The 26,593-nt window shown below is 34.1% G+C and overlaps 1 protein-coding gene across 1 annotated transcript in view; it reads right to left on the reverse strand.

The window, feature by feature from the left end:
- Window positions 1-26,593, reverse strand: part of LOC142240750 (uncharacterized) — a 163,988-nt gene that overhangs the window by 115,343 nt on the left and 22,052 nt on the right. Inside the window, exon 2 of the mRNA XM_075312469.1 lies at window positions 3,930-4,233. Coding sequence (XP_075168584.1) covers window positions 3,930-4,020 — 91 coding nt within the window. The 5' untranslated portion in view covers window positions 4,021-4,233. The remainder of the gene's footprint in view (window positions 1-3,929; window positions 4,234-26,593) is intronic.

Genomic DNA, 26,593 nt, shown 5'->3' on the forward strand with positions numbered 1-26,593 from the left:
TGAATGAATCGGTGGCAATAACGTAAACGATTAATCAAACTAAAGGGTGATACGGTCAAAATTTGGTCAATATAAACTTGACGTATTTCTTTCAATTTTGCATTTAAAAAACCTGAACACCCCTCATTTTGAAGGCGTGTGTGTAGAATGTTGCTCCTATTTTGATTTTGGAATTCGCCCTTCAGTTGTCAAAATGCCGTCCAAGCAAGAAGAGCAGCGTATCAAAATTTTGCTCGCGCATCGCGAAAATCCGAGCTACTCGCACGCAAAGCTGGCAAAATCGCTAAAAGTTGCAAAATCAACCGTTACAAATGTAATTTAGTTTATTAATGTAATGTAATTAAAAAAAAATTGGGGAACGTTTGTCGACAGCCAGGAAGTCTGGATCGGGGGGAAATCGAAAACCGGAAGCCGCTGAGACGACAAAAAGAGTTGCCGGTAGTTTCAAGCGAAACCCTAACCTCTCTCTCCGAGATGCCGCAAATAAGCTGGGTGTATCGTCTACAACCGTGCATCGAGCCAAAAAACGAGCCGGACTATCGACTTACAAGAAGGTAGTGACTCCAAATCGCGATGATAAACAAAATACGACGGCCAAAGCGCGATCCCGGAGGCTGTACACGACGATGCTGACGAAGTTTGACTGCGTGGTAATGGACGACGAAACCTACGTCAAAGCCGACTACAAGCAGCTTCCGGGACAGGAATTTTATACGGCAACAAAGAAGGGGAAAGGTAGCAGATATTTTCAAGCACATAAAACTGTCAAAGTTCGCAAAGAAATATCTGGTTTGGCAAGCCATCTGTACCTGTGGCTTGAAAAGCAGCATTTTCATAGCTTCCGGGACTGTCAACCAAGAAATTTACGTGAAAGAGTGTTTGAATAAACGTCTGCTGCCTTTCCTGAAGAAACACGGTTGTTCCGTACTGTTTTGGCCGGATTTGGCATCTTGCCATTACGGTAAAAAGGCCATGGAGTGGTACGCCGCTAACAACGTGCAGGTGGTTCCCAAGGACAAGAACCCTCCCAACACGCCAGAGCTCCGCCCAATTGAGAAATACTGGGCTATTGTCAAGCGGAACCTAAAGAAGACCAAAAAAAACTGCTAAGGACGAGCAGCAGTTCAAGGCAAACTGGCTTTCTGCGGCGAAGAAGGTGGACAAAGTGGCTGTACAAAATCTGATGGCAGGTGTCAAGCGTGAGGCCCGGCAATTCGGATTTGGAAAAGCGAAAGCCTAACTGAATATTTTTCCTGAATTTTATACTAATTGAACTTGAAAAAGAAATTTAATTTGATTTTTTAAATAAACGATTTCACCAATTTTCACGCGTTTTTACTTGACTTATTTTGACCGTATCACCCTTTAGTTTATGATCATTCGTTTACGTTATTGCAACCAATTCATAAAGTATAAATGCATGACAGGTAATGCTGTTCTTCACGCCAACAGTGCTATAGTCAAGATTATATATCACTTCTGAGCAATATTTCTATTAAAATGAACAATTATATCAGCGCTATGTAGATGCTACTCTAAATCGGGACATTGCTCACAGAAATCAGCGCTGATTCGGTTGTTTTGTAAGCTGTTGGTACTGCCTCTCTCCCTTACAATCCTGCTGAAATAGTGCTCCATTTCTTACTGGGATATATTAGGTAAGGTATTGTGGCATCCCTATATTTCATTCACATTTAGACAATTCTGTTCATTGTGATACCACAGTGGTGAAATTCTCCCTTAGCACTGAGTGCTGTCCGATTCTATGTTTAGCTTAATGACAAGGGACCACCTTTTTACAGCCGAGTTCGAACGGCGTTTCACATTGCGGTGAAACCACTTAGAGGAGTTTTGAAACACTCATAAATGTCACCAGCATTAGGTTAGGTTAGGTTAAAGTGGCAGCCCGATTAAGATTCAGGCTCACTTAGACTATTCAGTCCATTGTGATACCACATTAACTAAAAGTACCTATTACATATGGGCACTTCTAGTTTTAACCGCTGAACCTTCTCGATTATTTTCTTCTGTTGAACCAACCAGATTGTTCCAAAAACATTAGCAGACTGCTTAAGTTAACGTTTTCCAGGTCCGCCAGTAATCTGAAGCTATATGCCCCTAAAATTTGCTTACGCCTTACACAAAATGCAGGACACTCACACAAGAGGTGTTTTATTGATTCCTTTTCCTCCGCATCATGACAGCTCATACAATAGTCATTATACTTCGCTTTTTCCAAATTCGCCTATCAAGCACCGACCCGTTATAGCAGATATCAGAAGTGATATCTGAGGCCTTGAGAACAATTAGCATATCTAGGTTTAAGTTTAAATGGGGCCATATTTTCTTAGTGTCGCTACAACCCTTGCAATTCTCCCAACGAACATTTGCCATCATAACAACTTTCTCACGCAGTAAGATCTTGAAGGTACCAATAGATTCTAGTTCCCCTGGAATATGTAAGGTAGTCCCCGGCCTTGCTAACTCATCCGCTTCGCAGTTCCCCGGTATGTTCCTATGGCCAGGCACCCATATTAGGAGAATATTGTGCTGCTCAGCCATCTCATTGAGAGATTTGCGGCAGCCAATGACCGTTTTGGAATTAAGGAACACAGAGGCCAAGAATTTTATTGCATGTTGACTGTTTGAGTATATGTTAATGCCAACATTTTTTGGAACATTACTTCTCTGCCAATTCACCACCTCTTTTATTGCTAATATTTCAGCCTGAAAAACACTACAGTGATTAGGTAATCTTTTCGCTATGGAAGTTCCAGATCTTTAGAATATTATCCGAAACCCTCTTGTCCATCCAATTTGAAGCCATCAGTGTAGAAATCTATATATCGTTTATTCCCCGGTGTCTGTGTGCACCACGCCTCACTGTTGGGAATTAGAGTTTCAAACTTTTCGTCGAAAAAAGGCCTCGCCAAAGTGTAATCCACTACGTTAGGCACATCTGGCATTGTTTTGAGAACCGAACTGTGGCCGCACCTTTTTTCCGACAACAGCGATGGCTCGCGCAACCGCACAGCCCTTGTGCGCAACCGCACAGCCCTTGTGAATGCGCCTGAGATACACAAGCACGCCATACGCTGAACTTTGTCTAAACTTGTCGGCTGCTGAAGTACCGGTCACCAGACTACAACGCCATATAGCATTATAGGTCTAACCACTGCCGTGTATAGCCAATGCACAATTTTCGGTTTTAGTCCCCACTTTTTTTCCTATTGCCTTGTTGCACGAGTACAAAGCTACCATGGCTTTTCTCGCCCTTTGTTCAATATTAAGCTTAAAGTTCAGCTTTCTGTCCAAAATAACGCTAAGGTATTTTGCACACTCACCAAAGGGAATTTCAATACCCCCTAAGGATATGGGCTTAACCGTGGGAGTTAAGCCCATATCCTCCATCCAGAGGACTCTCTGTATAACATCTCTGATTGTGGATGGGAATTTTCTCCTGACTGCTAGAGCCACATCGTCTGCGTATGCCATCAGTTTTTGTCCTTTCTTTTTCTAGGGAAACGAGAAGATTGTTTATAGCAACATTCCAAAGAAGAGGTGATAGAACTCCTCCTTTGGGAGTGCCTCTGTTGTATGTTTACTTGTCCTAGTGTGGCTGAAATACGTCTCTTCATTAACCTGGATCAACATTCAGAGTTGTCAGTCCATTTAATATCGAGCTTGGACGGGGGTTATTGAATGCCCCTTCGATGGCTAGAAATATTAACCAAAATATTAACCATTAAACCCCGACGGCTCACTAATTTTCAGTCTCCTATATTGAACAGATTCAAAAATTTAAGCTAAAACTATTGACTTTATTAAAATCTATTTTTTTTTTTCAATATTTTATGTGACGACAATGACCACTCTAAAATCAACTTATGGTAAAGAATAAATGATACCAGCATGATTGCTTTACTTACCAGCTGCAACCATCGATGATAATTGTGTCGTACCAAACATACAGGATACACAACAAATCCAAATGCAAATTATCCTTTGGACGTTCCACATTCTTAAATTGAATTCGGTAACTTTGTTACTTTGATTTGATTGATTTGCTTGAGTTGATTACGGGTTTTCTGTGATGTGTGGTCGGTTCGTTGGCTGTGCAATAGTGATATGGTTGTTGCTCTTAGATGATACGTTTTTGTTGGTGACGGCGGCAATGAAATGTCCATTCGCTTTTTCTCACGATTCAATCATTTCTAGTGCATACATTTGGATCTGTAAGAAAGAGAGAAAATAATTGAACACTGTGTCGTATAAGTTACACTGCTCCAAGCTATTTTGTATCCAAATATTCCACATACGCCATAGTGGCAGTGTGAATACTTGACTATTGACATTCCCAATGCTCTGTAAAAGAGAACATAATTGAACATGGTGGCGTATAAGTTACAGTGATACAAGCTATTTTTGTATCAAAATATTGCACATACGCAATGGTGGCTGTACAAGCACTTGATTATTGACAGAATTTTTATTGCTTGTAAATATTGTAAATTACGTAAGTGTGATTCTGTGCAATAACCTAGAGTTTATGTGATAAACACTCTCTACCCAATATTATAATTAAATATTATAATTAAATTACAATATGAATTGTATTTTTACACAGCTTGGGTTACAGAGCATGGGATAATAGCCAGTTCCTCAATGGCAGAACAAGAGACTGATAAGAATTATTAGCCATTCTACAAAACTCGTATTGATTCATTTTTACAATGTGTTTGCATTTTTGTTCTCTATTTTCATTTTATCCGTCCGTGCTGCTAATTACTGTCTATTTTTGATTGTCTCATACATAATTTGCTTTTCTGAAAATAGCACAAAATTTCAACGGCGATAGTAATGAAAGTGTCGTGACAAAATTGTAATTAATTTAATCACAAATATTTCGTGGAAAAGAATATAATCAAACAAGTATATACAGCAGTAAGTTCGGCCGGGCCGAATCTTAAATACCCACCACCATGAACCAAATATTAGAGTTTCTTTTTAAATTTCAAGAGGACTTGAGGACACTTTCCGAAGATAAATTTAAAGATTTCACCTATGAGGACTATATCAGATTCTGGATTTATAAGAACCATTTTTGTTTGAGTTTTAGAGGAATCATTAACATCTCTTGTAAGTGTGTAAGAAAATTTAAAATAACGTCTTGATTTGAAATCTTAAATCTGTAGATTTTCACCAGAGCAATAAAATCTGGAAATTTTACATTGAGAAGCAATTTTCGTGATCAGTGCGCCTTCTATACCCTCAAGAAGTGAAGTCGGTCTATCTGGAGGCATTACCAAATGGACCGATAAAAACTTAATCCGATACACGTTTTTGTGGGCCTAAAATACCAGAATATTTAAAATTTCAGGCAAACCGAATAAAAACTAGGTTTCTAGAAACCCAAGAAGTTAAATCGGGAAATCGTTCTTATTGGGGCTATACTAAAATATGGACCGATACTCACCGTTTTCGGCACACCTCTTTATGGCCCGAAAATACCTCTAGATTTCCAATTTCAGGCAAATTGGATAAAAACTTCGGATTCTAGAAGCCCAAGAAGTAAAATCGGGATATCGGTCTATATGAGGGCTATACCAAAACATTGAACGATACGGACCATTTTCGGCACACCTTTTGATGGTCCTCAAGTACCTCTAGATTTTCAATTTCAGGCAAATTGGATAAAAACTACTGTTTCTATAAGCCCAAGACCCCAAATCGAGAGGTCGGTTTATATGGGGACCATACCAAAACATGGAGCTATACTCACCATTTTTGGCACACCTCTTAACGGTTCTAAGGTACCTCTAAATTTCCAATTTCAGGTAAATTGAATAAAAACTGCGGTTTCTATAAGCCCAAGAAATAAAATCGGGAGATCGGTCTATATGGGGGCTATACCAAAACATGGACCGATATTCACCATTTTTGGTACACCTCTTTATGGTCATAAAATACCTCTAGATTTCAAATTTCAGGAAAATTGGATAAAAACTACGATTTCTATAAGCCCAAGACCCCAAATCGGGAGGTCGGTTTATATGGGGACTATATCAAAACCAGGACCAGGACCAGGACCATCTTCGAACTTGACCTGCCTGCAGACAAAAGACGAGTTTGTGCAAAATTTCAGCACGATTGCTTCATTATTGAAGACTGTAGCGTGATTAAAACAGACAGACAGACGGACATCGTTATATCGTCTTAGAATTTCTCCCTGATCAAGAATATATACACTTTATATAGTCGGAAATCGATATTTCGATATGTTACAAACGGAATGACAAACTTATTATACCCCCGTCACCATTCTATTATAAAAACTAAAAATATTCTCAATAAATCGTTTCTTTAGTGCAATAAATTCAAGTCGGTAATCTTTAATATAAAAGTGGGACTTTATGGTATTTTTTGTACCAAATGAAATTTGTGTTGCCAGAGTGAATTTGACAACTTGATTTATTTACACGAAATTGTCAAAAATTTTATGGTTTAAGCTGAACCATGAATGGCGAAAATTCTTCGTTCGGCAGACCAGATCAAAAGTTTTTTACAGTCATCATGTTAAACCAAGCGAATAAGTGAACCAGTTTTATTAAGATCGATTCCCGGTAATTCTTTTTAAATTAAATATTAACAATAATCCAAATAACGCAAAAAAACCTTACATTAGAATTTTTAAGGTAAATTTCGAAATTGAGAGCTAATTTTACATTTTTCCAATTCCCCATCGAGAGCATTAGGAAGAACTCATCAAAAGCCTTCCACAACATACGCCAAACCTTCAATTTCGTTACAGTCCATCTGCAATATCCCAGCAAAAAAGCGTCGCCACAAAAGCAGTGAAAATGTTATTTTTGGATCCGGAAGTGTTGTGGAAATTGACGCAGAAACGATGAATTTAACATGGGCTTGTCATAGGACGGATGTCCACCATTTCAACAGCCGTTGCACTGAATTTGCATCACTTCTTAAGGTGTGAAGCGAATCCAATGTTTTGGATGTGAATTAAGAAATGTTGTGATAACATATTTTAACTAATAAATAATTTTTTATGATTTTTATTGCATTATAACGCTTGTCTGGAACGTTTGACATCAAATATTTTCAAAAAATCACAATTTTACTAAAAAGAATTTTGCATTTTTTTTGTTTTTTTTTGGAAAATTTAAATAATTTGCACCTTTTTGGAACAATAAAAATTTAAATTTCCCTTTAAATATATGAAAAATGAGTTATTAAAAAATTAGCTCAAATAAACTTCCTGTGCTGTCTCTCTTAGTGAGGAGATTTTTGGAAGTGTTTTTAAAGTTGTGCCTTTAGAAGAACCTCCAAATTTTTTTTGCTGGGATATCGGGTGTAGTTTTGGTCGATACGGGGATTAAACCCATGACCTTTTGTGTGCAAGGCAGGCATGCTAACCATTGCACGGTTCCCATATTTCTCTTCCTCATACAAAATTACCAGTCTCTCTATTTACTATAGCGCTCACGAAAGTTCTTCTTCACTCTGACTCATAGTATCTGAAACTTGGATTGATTTATGTTATTTTCCTTTTTTATGTTTTTTTGTATCTTAATGAAATCAATAATCCATTAAGGTTATTTGAGTAGATATGAATTTTGAATTTTTCTAATAGAATAGGAAAACTTAAAAAAAATACTTATTATAACTTTAACATTCGTATGTAATTATTTTCTTAATTTATTTCTGAATTTTCTATAATGTGAATAAAAATAATCATTCATAATAAATTGATAAATATTAATATGTTAGACGTACTTATGGTAGGCCCCCATATAAACAGATCCCAAAATTTGACCTCCGGAGACTCCGGAGAAATTATGTATGCGGTGTTGGTATATGGTCTATAACAACCATGTAAAAATTGGTGTATATCGGTCCATAATTATATATAGCCCCCATATAAACCGATCCCCAGATTTGACCTCCGGAGGCTCTTAGTGGAGCAAAATTCATCCGATCCGGTTGAAACTTGGTAAGTGTTGTTAGTATATGGTCTCTAATAACCATGCAAGAATTGGTCCATATCGGTCCATAATTATATATAGCCCCCATATAGGTTAGATTAGGTGGCCGCCCGATGTCTCAGGCTCACTTAGACTTTTCAGTCCATTGTGATACCACATTGGTGAACTTCTCTCTTATCACTGAGTGCTGTCCGATTCCATGTTAAGCTCAATGACAAGGGACCTCCTTTTTAAAGCCGAGTCCGAACGGCGTTCCACATTGCAGTGAAACCACTTAGAGAAGCTTTGAAAACCTCAGAAATGTCACCAGCATTACTGAGGTGGTATAATCCACCGCTGAAAAACTTTTTTTGGTGTTCGGTCGAAGCAGGAATCGAACCCACGACCTTGTGTATGCAAGGCGGGCATGCTAACCACTGCACCACGGTGGCTCCCCCCATATAAACCGATCCCCATATTTGACCTCCGGAGGCTCCTAATGGAGCAAAATTCATCCGATGCGGTTGAAATTTGGTACGTGATGTAAGTATATGGGTTCTAACAACCATGCAAACATTGGTCCATGAGTATATATAGCCCCCATATAAACCGATCCCCAAATTTGACCTCCGGAACCTCTTGGAGGAGCAAAATTCATCCGATTCGGTTTAAATTTTGTACATTGCGCTAGTATATGGCCGCTAACAACCATGCCAAAATTGGTCCATATCGGGCTAAAGTTATATATAGCCGTTCCGCAATCACACAAAAATTGGTCCATATCGGTTCATAATCATGGTTGCCACTCGAGGCAAATATAATCTACCAAAATTTTATATCTATAGAATTTTTGTCAAAATTTTGTTTATATAAAAAATTTTCTCAACATTTTATTTCTGTATAAAATTTTTTCAAAATTTATTTGTATAGAAAATTTTGTCAAAATTTTATTTCTAAAGAAATTTTGTCAAAATTTTATTTCTATCGAAAATTTTGTCAACATTTTATTTCTATCGAAAATTTTGTCAAAATTGTATTTCTATAGAAATTTTTCTCAAAATTGTATTCCTATAGAAGATTTTTTATTTCTATATAAAATTTTGTCTGCCGTTTTTAGTTTAATTTATACCACGTATGAACTAACTTACAATTAAGAAGACGGTGTTAGGAATTTTTAAGACACCTTGCCATTGGCAAGCGTTACCGCAACCCAAGTAATTCGACTATGGATGACAGTCTTTAGTAGAAGTTTCTACGCAATCCATATATACTAGCACAATGTACCAAATTTCAACTGACTCGGATGAAATTTGCTCCTCCAAGTGGCTCCAAAACCAAATCTCGGTATCGGTTTATATGACGGCTATATATGGTTATTGACTGATATGGACCACTTTTGGCATGGTTGTTAAATATCATATACTACCACCACGTACCAAATTTCAACCAGATCGGATGAATTTTGCTTCTTCGAAAGGCACCGGAGGTCAAATCTGGGGATATAAGGACTGATATGAATCACTTCCTACATGGTTGTTGGATACTATATACTAACATCACGTACCAAATTTCAACCGAATCGGAAGAATTTTGCTCTTCCAAGGGGCTCCGGAGGTAAAATCTGGGGATCGGTTTATATGGGGGCTATATATAATCATGGACTGATTTCGACCAATTTTTGCATTTGTCTTTGAGGCCATATATTAACACCACGTACTAAATTGCAACTGAATCAGGTGAATTTTGGTCTTCCAAGAGGCTCCGCAAGCCAAATCGGGGGATCGGTTTATATGGGGGCTATATATAATTATTGACCGATATACACCAATTTTTGCACAGTTGTTAGAGACTATATACCAACACCATGTACCAAATTTCAGCCGGATCGGATGAAATTTGCTTCTCATTGAGGCTCCGCAAGCCAAATCGGGGGATCGGTTTATATGGGGGCTATATATAATTATTGACTGATGTGGACCAATTTTTGCATGGTTGCTGGAGATCATATGCTAACACCATGTAGCAAATTTCAGCCGGATCAGATGAAACGTGCTTCTCTTAGCGGATCGGCAAGCCAAATTTGGGGGTCCGTTTATATGGGGGCATTTTCAATAGCATCCGACCTACATCAATAACAACTACTTGTGCCAAGTTTCAAGTCGATAGCTTGTTTCGTTCGGAAGTTAGCGTGATTTCAACAGACGGACGGACGAACGGACATGTTTAGATCGACTCAGAATTTCACCACGACCCAGAATATATATACTTTATGGGGTCTTAGAGCAATATTTCGATGTGTTACAAACGGAATGACAAAGTTAATATACCCCCCATGGTGGAGGGTATAAAAAATTGACTCAAATAAACTTCCTGTGCAGTTAAAATAAAGAACATCTTAGGCAGGACATTTTTGGAAGTGCTTTTAAAGTTGTGCCTTTAGAAGAACTTCCAAATTTTTTTGCTGGGATATCGGGTGTGGTTTCTGTCGAAACGAGGATTGAACCCATAACCCTTTGTGTGCAAGGCGGGTATGCTAACCATTGCACGGTTCCCATATTTCTCTCATTCATACAAAATTTGTCGATTTCGAATATCGGAAAAATGGGGGTTGTTTACAAGGTTACAAAAGTATTTGCATCTATTGCATTCAGGAATAAAGTAATTTATGACGGAATTCATGCGAGACAGTGTGATTGCTTTTCATATGGCTGGAAAGTTACAAGTGGATATCAATAGAACACTCCAGCATTTAAATGTAAATAATTTTTTCATTTCTCGTATCATTGCTAGTTACCGTGATACTGATATAATGTTGCATCATGGACAAAAAGTGGGCGACAAAAGGCCAGATTTGATCAAAATCCCCGCCGTAGTGTTAGAAACCTTGTTCGTTAACTGGTCACTGATCTGGAGTATGAATTGAACACATATTGAATAGTGAGCTTAAATACAAAGAAAAATGCCTCAATTAAAAAATTAAATTCAGTTTGGCAATCAAAATCAAAAAATCAAATTAGAACAATTAATTTCATAATGAATCAGAATTTTTTCTCTGTACTTTTCTAACTCAACTTTTCACCAGGTACGTAATGCGTTATGCATGACAATTTTTTTCATTTTTATTCGAACACAGTTTTCTATTACTCAACCGCTTTATGTTTGAAATAAAATGCAATTTCACGTATACATATGGCCCCAATTAAATGAACAAATAAGGCAGAAATATAGAAAATAATGTATTTTTGCTATCAAACATAATAATAAGCAAAATAAAATATTTCCGTTTCATTTGTTGCTGCCAAGGACTTTTACTGAAATATATGATGGGTATGCGTGTGAATGTGTTTGTTCGTTACACACACACACACATTTAGCTTCATTTAATTTACGGCCTTAGTCACTACTTACTCTTTCCCTCTCAGATTCAATTAAAAAAGTTTTTCTTTATTTCTCTAGAATTGAGAGAAATACAACTGGCAGGCAATCTTTCTACCATCCTTATCACTTTACTTCAGACTAAAGTTTATATTTTTTGTTTTTGCTTTTCTCTCGGTATATATATATAGTCACAAAATCCATTGCAATGAATACATATACATATGTGTGTGTGAGTATTTGTGAGTACGACTTTATGCCTTATATTCACTTAGTTTCTTCACATTGTAGCATCTCAACTTTATAGGACAGGCGGGGTTGGGGTAAAATATTTTTTTCTCACAAAGCTCTCTGGTGACAATTGAATGATGTAGAATTGTACATAAGTGACTTCGTTTGTATACACTATATGTGTTTGTCTGTCCGTGTTTTATCCTATATGTATGAGTGTGATTGTCTGTTGTAACTATCGCAGCCTTTGTACGATGGTAGTAGAATGAATATTCTGATTAAAATTGTTGCTCTTTTAGTTGTTGTCGCCATTGTTATGCATGAGCTCTGATTATCATCATTATTGTTGCTGTCATTGCTGTTATTGCTGTTTGTATACCCTCTTAGTTGTAAACGTACAAGGAGAAAAACCCACGTCATAGATGTTCATATATTAGTTCACTTGTTACTGAATGAAATTCTGATAGCCATTACTCTGCAAAACAAATTTCTACCCAGAGGCGGAAAAAATCAGTTCAGAATCATATTCAAAATAAGAATAGAATCCTATTCGAGTCATCCTATCCTAATGTCCGTTTAACATAATGTATCACTATGAACTTGCACGTACCCTATATGTTCACGCAGATCACAGATAGTACAGGACGGCATATTAAAAGCCAGTGCATTTTGAGGAAGCACAACCAAAATATGAGTCGATTAATTTTGCTTGAGCTGCAGCGGTATTTATACCCTTCGCCGCACTGTGGAACAGGTGTATATGTTATGTTTACAACACCCAGAGGAAGACTAGGTAGACACATGGTGTCTTGGGCAATAATGCTCAGGGCCGGCTTTCGAGTCGATCTAGCCATGTCCGTCCGTGGTTAAATTCTGAGTCGATCTAAGCATGTCCGCCCGCTATGTTCCGAACGAAACAAGCAATCGACTTAAAAATTGCCATAAGTAGTTGTTATTGATGTAGGTCGGATGGCATTGTAAATGGGCCATATTAGACCACTTTTACGTATAGCTCCCATATAAACCGACCTCCAGATTTGGCTTGCGGAGGCTCTTAGACAAGGAAATTTCATCCAATCCGGTTGAAATTCGGTACTAGGTGTTAGTATATGGTTTATAACAACCATGCAAAAATTGGTCCATATCTGTCAATAATTACATATAGCCCACATATAAACCGATCCCCAGATTTGAACTCCGGAGCCTCTTGGAGGAGCAAAATTCATCCGATCCGGTTGAAATTCGGTACGTGGGATACAACTATAGTCTCTAATAATCATGCAAAAAATGGTCCATATGGGTCCATAATTATATATAGCCCCCATACAAACCGATCCCCAGATTTGACTCCGGAGCCTCTTGAAGGAGCAAAATTCATCCGATCCGGCTGAAATTTGGTACGTGGGATACGTCTATAGTCTCTAATAATCATGCAAATAATGGTCCATATGGGTTCATAATTATATATAGCCCCCATATGAACCCATCCCCATATTTGACCTACTGAACCTCTTGGAGGAGCAAGTATATGGTCTTTAACAGACATGCCAAAATTGGTCCATATCGGTCCATAATCATTTATAGCTCCCATATAAACCGTTCTCCAGATTTGGTTTTGAAGCCTCTTGGAGGAGCAAATTTCATCCGATTTAGTTGATATTTGGTACATTATGCTAGTATATGGCCGCTAACAACCATGTCTAACTAGGTCCATATCGTTCTATAGTTATATATAGCCCTCAGATAAACCGATCCCCAATCACACAAAATTGATCCAAATCGGTTCATAATTGTATATAGCCCTCATATAACTCGATCTCCATATTTAATCGGACTCTCTAAAACGGCGCAAAAGTTCATATCGGTTCGTAATTATTTGTGTACTTCCCTATATATAGCGGTCAAGAACTGAATTATATATGTAGTTAACCTGCCGTTTTGTCTAATATATACCACGTATGGACTAACTTACAATTTAGAAGACGATGTCAAGAAGAATTAAGATACCTTGACATCGGTAAGTATTACCATAACCCAAGTAATTCGGTTGTGGATGACAGTCTTTAGTAGAAGTTTCTACGCAATCCATAGTGGAGGGTACATAAGATTCGGCCTGGCCGAACTTACGACGTTATGTACTTGTTGTAATCAAAGTCTAGGTCGCAGTTTTTATTGAATCAACTTCAAATTTGGCACAAGTAATAGATACTTGGTTCAGAATAGAATCCTATTGATTTTGGAAGAAAACGGTTCAGATTTAATTATAGCTTCCATATATATGTTCGATTTCAAAAAAATTATAATATTCCATAGATATGGACCTTTCGCCCAATATGAACTTATATGGCTCCAAAAGCCAGAGTTTTATCCTGTTTGGCTTTAAATTTGGTAGAATTGACATTCGTACTATGCATGCTAAATTTGGTTTAAATCGATTCGGGTTTAGAAATATGTAACTCCCATATATTTATTTCGCCCGATATGCCCTTATATGACCATAGAAGCCAGAAGTTTACTTCGATGTAAGTGAAATTTGGTACAGAGAGTAGACTTAACATTCTGTCTATGCATGCCTAATTTTGTTGCAATATGTTCAGATTTAGATATAGCTCCTAAATATATCTTTCCGCCGATTTACACTCACGATCCAGACCAAAATTTTACACCGATTTACATGAAACTTTTACACAGGGAATATAATTAACATTCTTACTATACATGCCAAATTTAGTTGAAATCAGTTTAGGTTTACACAAAGCTCTTTAAAAATGTTTTTCCAAAAACAAAAATGGCCAAAATATCCAGATTTTCCTTGTAAAATCGCCAATGCTAAGTCGAAAATTTGTAAAAATTACTCCGATTTGCCTATACTTCTAATGTCTAAAAATTGCTGTATATTGAAATATTTCCCATATTTGTTTCAATTTAAATATTTCCATATTTGTCTATAGATTTGGTGAAGTCTAACAAATTTTGTACATATCGGTTCAGATTTAACTATATGCATATGGGAAGTTAACGATTTATATATAGTACCCAATAATTTTGAAGGATTTCAGATTGTATCGAAATGTATCTACATATCTACAAAGAGGTTCAGGGTATATTATAGTAGGCCCGGTCCGACTTTAGGCTTTCCTTACATGTTTTAACCTACTAAACTTACATATACATATCTACAAATGTATATTTTCCCTATTTATTGACATACAAATATAGCTACTATGCAATATGAATGACTCAGTTTGTCATATTCCTTTGGAATCTCGTAGTCCCACTAGATACTCTTTTTGCAAGTAGACCGATTTTTTAAGATTTATATAAGTCTGGGCCAAATATTTCCCAATGCCACAATTGATTTCCTATCTTGGGGAGATCTAGCCCATATCCCCGTTAAATCATCACTGATATGTAGCAAAAACTTAAAAAGAAATGTCTCAAATTTAGCTATACCTTTAACATACATACACCCACAAAAACAATCGCTTCTGTAACATATACTCCCAAACACTTCAAGCATATACATTTTTGGGTATTGCCTAAACATTTATATGTTTGATTTCTTCAAATATATAATATGTTTGAAAGCATATTGGTCTAAACAATATAATATGTTTGGGTAGTCTAAGTTCCAAACATTATGTATTTTTCCATCCAAATTCAATAATGTTTTATTCCAAAAAACTATATCTTATTATGTGAACATATAATATGTTTGGAAACATTTTGAACCCAAAAATATTATATGCTTAGAAGAATTTTCTCCCAAAGAAGATTCTGCCTAATTGTATATTCCCGCACATTTTTCTCACTTCCATGAGTTTTTTTAGTTCTTAGCACCTTTTTCTGTAATACAAACATTGTAGAAGAAATTATTAAATTTTATAATTTTTTTTTTATACCCTCCACCATAGGATGGGGGTATATTAACTTTGTCATTCCGTTTGTAACACATCGAAATATTGCTCTAAGACCCCATAAAGTATATATATATTCTGGGTCGTGGTGAAATTCTGAGTCGATCTAAGCATGTCCGTCCGTCTGTCCGGCTGTCCGTCCGTCTGTGGAAATCACGCTAACATCCGAACGAAACAAGCTATCGACTTGAAACTTGGCACAAGTAGTTGTTATTGATGTAGGTCGGATGGTATTGAAAATGGGCCATATCGGACCACGTTTACGTATAGCCCCCATATAAACCGATCCCCAAATTTGGCTTGGGGAGCCTCCCGGAGCAGCAAAATTCATCCGATCCGGATGAAATTTGGTAAGTGGTCTTAGCATACGGTCTCTAACAACCGTGCAAAAATTGGTCCATATCGGTCCATAATTATATATAGCCCCCATATAAACCGATCCCCAGATTTGACCTCTGGAGCCTCTTGGAGGGGCAAAATTCATCCGATCCGATTGAAATTTGGTACCTGATGGTAGTATATGGTCTCTAACAACCATGCAAAAATTGGTCCATATCGGTCCATAATTATATATAGCCCCCATATAAACCGATCCCCAGATTTGACCTCCGGAGACTTTAGGAGGGGCAAAATTCATCCGATCCGGTTGAAATTTGGTACCTGATGTTAGTATACGGCCTCTAACAACCATGCAAAAATTGGTCCATATCGGTCCATAATTATATATAGCTCCCATATAAACCGATCCCCAGATTTGACCACCAGAGCCTCTTGGAGGAGCAAAATTCATCCGATGCGGTTGAAATTTAGTACGTGGTCTTAGTATACGGTTTTTAACAACCATGCAAAAATTGGTCCATATCGGTCCATAATTATATATATAGCCCCCATATAAACCGATCCCCAGATTTGACCTCCGGAGCCTCTTGAAGGGGCAAAATTCATCCGATCCGGTTGAAATTTGGTACCTGATGTTAGTTTACGGCCTCTAATAACCATGCAAAAATTGGTCAATATCGGTCCATAATTATATATAGCCCCCATATAAACCGATCCTCAGATTTGACCTCCGGAGCTTCTTGGAAGAGCAAAATTCATCCGATCCAGTTGAAATTTGGTACATGGTGTTAGTATATGGTCTCTAACAACCATGCAAAAATTGGTCCATATCGGTCCATAATTATATATAGTTCCCATATAAACCGTCCCCAGATTTGACGTACGGAACCTCTTGGAGGAGCAAAAGTCATCCGATACGGTTGAAATTTGGTACATTTTGTCAATATATGACCTCTAACAGCCATGTAAAAATTGGTCCATATCGGTCTTTAGTTATATATAGCCGATGACTTATTACACAAAAATTGGTCCATATCGCCAAAAATAATCTACCAAAACTTTATTTCCATAGAAAATTTTGTCAAATTTTATTACTATAGAAAGTTTTGTCAAAATTTCATTTCTATAGAAAGTTTTGTCAAAAGTTTATTTCTATACAAATTTTTGTCAAAATTTTATTTCCATAGAAAATTTTTTCAAAATTTTATTTCTATAGAAAATTTTGTAATCTACCAAAACTTTATTTCCATAGAAAATTTTGTCAAATTTTATTACTATAGAAAGTTTTGTTAAAATTTCATTTCTATAGAAAGTTTTGTCAAAAGTTTATTTCTATAGAAATGTTTGTCAAAATTTTATTTCTATAGAAAATTTTGTAAATAATTTATTTCTGTAGAAAATTTTGTCAAAATTTTATTTCTATACAAAATTTTGTCAACATTTTATTTCTATAGAAATTTTTGTCAAAATTGTATTGCTATAGAAAATTTTGTCAACATTTTACTTCCATAGAAAATTTTGTCAACATTTTATTTCTATAGAAAATTTTGTCAAGTTTTTATTTCTATAGAAAATGTTGTCAAATTTTTATTTCTATAGAAAATTTTGTCAAAATTTTATTTCTATAGAAAATTTTGTCAAGGTTTCATTTTTATAGAAAATTTTGTCAAAATTTTATTTCTATAGAAAATTTTGTCAAACTAGATTATATACGTATTTAATCGGCTTTTTTTTTTTTTGTTTAATATATACCCCGTATGGGCTAACTTACAATTTAGAAGACAGTGTTAAAAAGTTTTACGATACCTTGCCATCGGCAAGTGTTATCGCAACCCAAGTAATTCGATTGTGGATGACAGCCTTTAGTAGAAGTTCCTACGCAATCCATGGTGGAGGGTACATAAGATTCGGCCTGGCCGAACTTACGGCCGTATATACTCGTTTTAATTTTACCTTTTGCCGGACGGGGATTCGAACAGCGGACCACACAGTTTGTAAGCCAGCACACTATCCACTAGGCTACGTAGCTGTTATGGTCAACAAGAGATAATTATCGTTATAAGTTATATTTATATAGCATAGCTTGCGGCGCCCACGAGCCGTTGCAAACATAACATTGTTTAACAACAGAACATAGTTAAACATACATTTGTTGGCGACGTGGATCAGTGGTTGGTACGTCCGCCTTGCATGCCAAGGGTCCTGGGTTCGATCCCTGCTTCGACCGACACCAATTTTTTTTATTATTTTTATTTTTTTTATATATATTCCAGATACGTTCGGAATATCCCGAAAAGCTGTTCAACATTACATACTATTTATTAAATTTTTACTACGAAACTGTAAAGTGTGTCTTATAAAAGACTTAAAGTCAGAAAAGAACAGTGCTTGATATAAACGAAATGGACTGAATTCAAATCATATATTTTTTTTTATTGCAAAAATAAAAATTTTGTAACAAACAAAGGTTTTTGTATACATGTTTAAAATTTTCGAAGAAATTCAAAAACTCTTACAAAAGAAGAACGTGAAGTCGAGTATATATATATATATAAATATTTTTCCATCGAATCCTAAGGTTAACGATAACCATTCAAAAGCACATTATATTTAAATTCTAAACATTAATTTTACAACCAGCACATAAATTTATTTTGGTGTGCACAATTTTTGCTAGCATGTAGCACCATTAATTTAGAAATACAAATAAACATGAATTTTTATTTACGAATAATTTTGTACCTAATTTAATTCTTAAGGCCGGAATAAAGGTGGCATTATCGCGTTAAAATGGCCATGTTTACCCTTTTACTTTTCTTTATTAATTTATTTTAAAGAAAATAAACTTATTCGATTGTTGCTTTGGATCCCCACCATGTTATAAAACAATTTACCGAAAAAAGTTATAATGTTATTTTGGTTTTACCGATTCGAATTTTGCCATAAAATGAGAAATAATTTTAGCGGCAAAACTCGAACTCAATGCTCGCTTTTATTTTCGAAAGAATCCATCAACTCCTCTTGGACTACTCATTAATAAAGAGGAACTAATGTTTGTTTTTATAGATCTTAATGTATAATTTTTCACATTTTCCCCCTGTTTTTATTTTACTGTCATAACTCTAACAAGAGTACAATGAAAAAAATATTGTCGTGAGGCCAAAGAGTTCATGTCCTTAAAATAAGAATACAAATTTTGCTTAGCTTAGAAGACGCATTTCTCTAATATAAAGTTTTTTCCATGTTCAAAAGTCGATAATCTTTTCGATTAAGTCGTGTTGTCCTTATAATTAAGTGATTTGACTTGAAAATGGGTATCATAACATGAAAGAAAACATTTGTAGACTAAGGTCAACTTGAATTTAATAATTCAGACAAATTCTTTAAAATTAATGAAATTGTCTTTAAATTTGTTGCATTTTTTCATCTTGACTACAAAGCAAAAATCGTTAAAAAATATGACATGTTTTTCAACACTAAAATAAAGTGTAGACGATTTTTACTTGAAACATAATTTCTACTGGAAATCTTGTTTTTAACGGACTTTTTATAGCATATGAAAAAAGCTGAAAAAGCGAAAAATTAAAATTTGCTATGAAATACACAAAACCAACATTTAAAAGAGAATTGTGTCTTAAAAGTATCCTTATTTTGTAAATTTATACTTCTTTATATTCACACATAGTATTTTTCCAATCTTTAAAAAAATTTTCTTTGTGTATATATACGAGTATTTTTAAGGCGCCAATTGGTTACTTTCATTATTTTACTTTATGTCTCACTCTCTAAACACATATATAGTCTATTTCTAAATTAATATATGTTTGCATCCAAGCATATTATATTTACAAACATTTTATGTCCCAAACATAATATGTTCTAACATATTAACATATATGTCCAAAACATGTTATGCTAGTTTATGAACATTATATGCTTTCACTTAAAAATATTTTGCTTAAAAATTTGAGTTCCAAACATATAATTTTTACACCCAAACATATGAAAAACAGTCTTTTTCGTCCGTGTATATGCATCGCACGATAATTCATAAATTCACTTTTGAGAAATTGTACAAAAATGAATTCATGTCAGGTATAAATCTCTGTTTCTACTGGTTCAAGAATACTGAAAAAATTGCAACTTCCATGCCCTAAGAAAGTAAAATTGGAAAATCGGTATATATGGAGGCTATACCAGATCATGAACCTAGATATACCAAATTTATCACAGCTTTATATGGACCTAAAATAATTCCAGATTTCCAATTTCAAAAGAAAAACGGATAAAAAATGTGTGTTTCCAAGCCCTCAGGAAATCAATCGGGAGATCCAATTTCATGCAAATCGGGTAAATAATGAAATTTCTACAAACCCAATAAAAGGATGGCAAGACCATTTTGTATGGGAGCTACACCAAAACATGCATCGATGCACACAATATTCGGGACGGCTATTTGTAAAATATCTGTAGATTTCTATATTTTAATGCAAATCGGATAAAAATCGCTGTGTCGAGATGCTCAAGACCACGAGTCGGGAGTTCGTTTTATACACAGAAAAAAATTCCACGAAAATTTTTCCAGTTAAAATCTTAATTGAGTTAAAAAAAAAATATTCAATTAAAAATTTAATTAAAGCAACAAATTTTTTAGTTGAAATAAAAATCAATCACACAAATTAATAGTATAAATTATTTTTTTAATTGGATGAATTAATTTTTTAATTGATACTACCATTTTTGTGATTGACGACATTTCAATTAAAAAATGAATTGGATCAATTAATTTCGTGATTGATTCAAAGTTTTTGTTTTGTGTATGGGGACTATATCGAAGCCGGGACAGATATAGCCCATCTTCGAACTGGACCTGCCTGCAGACAATAGACGAGTTTGTACAAAATGTCAGAATGATAGGTTCATTATTGAAGGGTGTATCGTAATTACAACAGACAGATGGACATCGTATATCATCTTAAAACTTCTCCCTGATCAAGAAAATATATACTTGTACAGTCGGAAATGACAAACGGAATGACAAACTTACTACACCCTCATTCTATGGTGGTGGGTAAAATGACTATACTCTCTTGAATTTGCATAGGTGGTAAGCATGTATTGCGGACGGGGGGAAAAACTAGTTTGAAATACTCGTATTTAATAAAAAAACACAACTATTCCCAAGGACTTAGAACTTTTGCAGCCTTGTTATATTCCTGTGGCCAGACAAACATATTTCTTAGTTGAATAAAAGACTCTTCAACTATTTCATTGAGAGATTTGTGGCAGTCATGGAATTTAGCAAATAGTCTTCTGTTTTATTGCACGTTTCAAATGTGGTGGTATACAAATTCAATAGGGTTGCTAAGTAATTAAAAATTACCCAACTTTGGCTCATTCTCACTTCTTCGCATACATAAATTTGAAGTCAATAAAACATAATGAGCGGTTACGGTTTAATTAAAATGTGCAATTTTAATAGAGCGATTTATTTCTCTATTCTGACATATTCATAAGTGAACATTTAATTTTTATGGCAGTGCAACAAAAAGAATATCACATTTTTATTATTCATATGCTTTCCAAGCCAATGCATTTTAATATGAAGCAATCATAACGTAAGCTCATGTTCTACATTTAATCTACCCATCGCGTATACACGATAAAGTTCTATATCTCACTGACACACATATACATAAAGATTGTGATTTCACATGATCCAAAGGTAAGTGAAATAATGAGAACAATTTTGTTTTGGTGTATGAAGCAATGCAAATTATATGGAAAAAATAAAATTTTTTTCTTATTAAGCTGACTTTTAATATTTTAATATTTTCAATTATGTTTTCTATGGTTTTTAGATATACAGGATTTTCACTACACTGAAAACCATGTTGCCATGAGGCCAACGATTTTATGTCTTTAAAATACGAATGCTAATTTTGCTTAGAATATAAGACACATTTCTCTGATATAAGGTTTTTTTTTCCTTAAGTCGATAAACTTTTCGGTGAAATCGTTTTGTCCTTATAGTTAAGTTATTCGACTTAAGACCACGGTTGCCATTCTTGATGTTTTTGTAGATTTTGCAAAACATTCCTTTCCAACTAAGAGGTACTTATATTTTCGATATAAATAAAATATCGAAAATTTTATAGAAATAAACTTGTGACCGAACTAGAAATAAAATTTTGAGAAAATTGTTTAAAGAAAAAAAATTTTTTTTGTTTTGAACGAAATAACGTTTTTACAAAATTTTAAATAGTAATAAAATTTTGAGCCAATTTTATATAGAAATACAATTTTGACCAATTTTCTAGATCAATAAAATTTTGACCAAATTTTCCATAGAAATAACATTTTGAGAAAATTTTTTATAGAAATAAAATTTTGACCAATTTTGTATAGAAATAAAATTTTGACCAAATTTTCTATAGAAATAATATTTTGAGAAAATTTTTTATAAAAATCAAATACACTGGTTCACACTGAAAATGTATATTTGATGAGAGGTGACTTTTCTTGTGTAGGGTCTCTCTTCTTGTGCATAAAGATGATACCTTAACGTAAGAAATCAGAACAACAATTTTCTTATAGTTGGTCTATTTCTATATAAAATTGGGTCAAATTTGTTTTTTCTATATAAAATTTGGTGAAAATTTTATTTCTATATAAAATTTGGTCATGAAAAAAATTTTATTTTATAAACTAATGATATTGACCAAATTTTCTATACAACTAAAATCTTGACCGAATTTTCTATAGAAATAAAATTTTGACGAATTTTTTATAAAAATAAAATTTTGACCAAATTTTCTGTAGAAATAAAATATTGAGAAAATTATTTTACAAAAATAAAATTTTAGCAAATTTATTATAGAAATAAAATGTAGACCAAAATTTTCTTAGGCTAAAGAATCATTATTATGAACATGACGAGAAACCAGATATTTTCTCAATGTTTTATACTTTTCTGACGGCAAAGAATCACGATTTTTTTTTGAAAATTCTATTTATTTCTATATAAAATTGGGTCAATTTTTTTTTCTATTTAAAATTTGGTGAAAATTTTATTTCTATATAAATTTCGGTCATTAAAAAAAATTATTTTGTAAACTAATGATATTGACCGAATTTTCTATAGAAATAAAATTTTGACCAATTTTTTATGAAAATAAAATTTTGACCAAATTTTCAGTAGAAATAAAATATTGAGAACATTTTTTACAAAAATAAAATTTTAGAAAATTTATTATAGAAATAAAATTTTGAACAAATTTTCTATGGAAATAAAATTTTGTCAATTTTCTATAGATAATTTTCTATAGATAATTTTCTATTTTCTATAGATAATTTTGAACAAATTTGGAAAATAAAATGTTGATCAAATTTTCTATGGAAATAAAATTTTGTCAATTTTCTATAGAAATAAAATTTTCGCAAATTTTCGGTAGAAATAAAATCTTGACCAAATTTTCTACAGAAAAAATTTTTAAGAATAATTTTTATAGCAATAAAATTTGGGATAATATTCTATATTCTAATATTAACCAAATTTTTATAGTAAATGTTTTATAGAAATATAATTTTTCTATAGAAATAAAATATTGAGAATAATTGTTTACAGAAATAAAATTTTGACCATATTTTCTATAGCAATAACATTTTGAACGAATTTTCCATAGATATAAAGTTTTGACGAATTTTCTATAGAAACAAAATTTTGACCAAATTTTCTATGGAAATAAAATGTTGAAAAAATTTTCTATGGAAATAAAATTTTATATACAAATACAATTTTAACTGAATTTTCTAAGAAAATAAAATTGGGGACTATATTCTAATATTCTAATTTTGACCAAATTTTTATAGAAATAAAATTTTGACACAACTCCCTAAAAAGTTTTTTTTTTTTGACAACATTTTCTTTAGAAATAAAGTTTAAAATTTGTCCGAATTTTCTATAGAATTAAAATTTTGACGAATTTTCTATGACAATAAAATTGGAAAAAATTTCTATGGAAATAAAAAGTTGACCAAATTTTTAATAATAATAAAATTTTGTCAATTTTCTATACAAATAAAATTTTTCCCAAATTTTTATGGAAATAAACTTTTGACAAAATTTTCTATAGAAAAAAAATGTTGAATAAACTTTTTATAAAAATAAAATTTTGATCAAATTTTCTATAGAACAAAAATTTACCAAATTTTCTTCAAATTCAACATCTTTAAAATTTTTAATTTTCGTATACAAAAAATTGTCGCTGATAGGAGAGAGGTCATTCATTTATTTGAAAAAAAAAAACATTTTTGCATATTAACTAAGGAAATTTGACCTAAAACTTCAAAAAAAAGATTTTCCATTAAATTTGCTATATTTGTGGTAAAATTTTCTAAAGTTCGATAGGTTATGTTTGACACGAGTGGCAACCGTGCGTAAAACTGAGTTTCTTTACATGAAAGAAAATTTTGTTTGGCTAAATTAAAATTTGTTGACTTTTTCCTACCTTCACTACAAAGTAAAAAGGCATTTAAAAACAAGATTTGTTTTCAGTATTTTATTTCAAAGTCGTTGTTCTACTTGAAACCGAGATATATTGGCATTAACAAGGTGTTAGAGGACTCCGATAGCACATGAAGAAACAAGCTAAAACAAGTATATACGGCCGTAAGTTCGGCCAGGCCGAATCTTATGTACCCTCCACCATGGATTGCGTAGGAACTTCTACTAAAGGCTGTCATCCACAATCGAATTACTTGGGTTGCGATAACACTTGCCGATGGCAAGGTATCGTAAAACTTTTTAACACTGTCTTCAAAATTGTAAGTTAGCCCATACGGGGTATATATTAAACAAAAAAAGGCCGATTAAATACGTATATAATATAGTTTGACAAAATTTTCTATAGAAATGAAAACTTGACAAAATCTTCTATAGAAATAAAATTTTGACAAAATTTTCTATAGAAATAAAAACTTGACAAAATTTTCTATAGAAATAAAATGTTGACAAAATTTTCTACAGAAATAAATTTTTTACAAAATTTTCTATGGAAGTAAAATGTTGACAAAGTTTTGTATAGAAATAAAATGTTGACAAACATTTCTATAGAAATAAACGTTTGACAAAACTTTCTATAGAAATGAAATTTTGACACAACTTTCTATAGTAATAAAATTTGACAAAATTTTCTATGGAAATAAAGTTTTGGTAGATTATTTTTGGCGATATGGACCAATTTTTGTGTAATAAGTCGTCGGCTATATATAACTAAAGACCGATATTGACCAATTTTTACATGGCTGTTAGAGGCCATATATTGACAAAATATACCAAATTTCAACCGCATCGGATGACTTTTGCTATATATAATTATGGACCAATATGGACCAATTTTTGCATGGTTGTTAGATACCATATACTAAAACCATGTACCAAATTTCAACTGGATCGGATGAATTTCGCTCCTCCAAGAGGCTCCTGAGGTCAAATCTGGGGATCGGTTTATATGGGAGCTATATATAATTATGAACCGATATGGACCAATTTTTGCATGGTTGTTAGAGGCCGTATACTAACATCAGGTACCACATTTCAACCGGATCGGATGAATTTTTCCCCTCCAAGAGGCTCCGGAGGTCAAATCTGGGGATCGGTTTATATGGGGGCTATATATAATTATGGTCCGACATGGACCAATTTTTGCATGGGTGTTAGAGACCGTATACTAAGACCACGTACTAAATTTCAACCGGATCGGATGAATTTTGCTCCTCCAAGAGGCTCCGGAGGTCAAATCTGGGGATCGGTTTATATGGGAGCTATATATAATTATGGACCGATATGGACCAATTTTTACATGGTTGTTAGAGGCCGTATACTAACATCAGGTATTAAATTTCAACCGGATCGGATGAATTTTGCTGCTCCGGGAGGCTCCCCAAGCCAAATTTTGGGATCGGTTTATATGAGGGCTATACGTAAGCGTGGTCCGATATGGCCGATTTTCAATACCATCCGACCTACATCAATAACAACTACTTGTGCCAAGTTTCAAGTCGATAGCTTGTTTCGTTCGGAAGTTAGCGTGATTTCCACAGACGGACGGACAGCCGGACAGACGGACAGACGGACAGACGGACGGACGGACGGACATGCTTAGATCGACTCAGAATTTCACCACGACCCAGAATATATATACTTTATGGGGTCTTAGAGCAATATTTCGATGTGTTACAAACGGAATGACAAAGTTAATTGGGGGTATATTATGGTGGAGGGTATAAAAATGAATAAATTAAAATTTGTTTTCTAAAATAAAGTACGCAAAACCAGTGTTTGAATTTTGCACAAAAACGAGCAAATTTTATTTGAGTGACGTAGCACATATTAAGCTAGGCACTTTTTAAAAACAGCCGGCCGACATGACATTTTGTTTTGAATTTTGTATATAACATATAACTGAGAGCCACCGTGGTGCAATGGTTAGCATGCCCGCCTTGCATACACAAGGTCGTGGGTTCGATCCCTGCTTCGATCGAACACCAAAAAATTTTTCAGCGGTGGATTATCCCACCTAAGTAATGTTGGTGACATTTCTGAGGGTTTCAAAGCTTCTCTAAGTGGTTTCACTGCAATGTGGAACGCTGTTCGAACTCGGCTATAAAAAGGAGGTCCCTTGTCTTTGAGCTTAACATGGAATTGGGCAGCACTCAGTGATAAGAGAGAAGTTCACCAGTGTGGTA

The sequence above is a fragment of the Haematobia irritans genome, chromosome 5 (genome assembly GCF_050003625.1).
Source record: "Haematobia irritans isolate KBUSLIRL chromosome 5, ASM5000362v1, whole genome shotgun sequence".
Lineage (NCBI taxonomy): Eukaryota > Metazoa > Arthropoda > Insecta > Diptera > Muscidae > Haematobia > Haematobia irritans.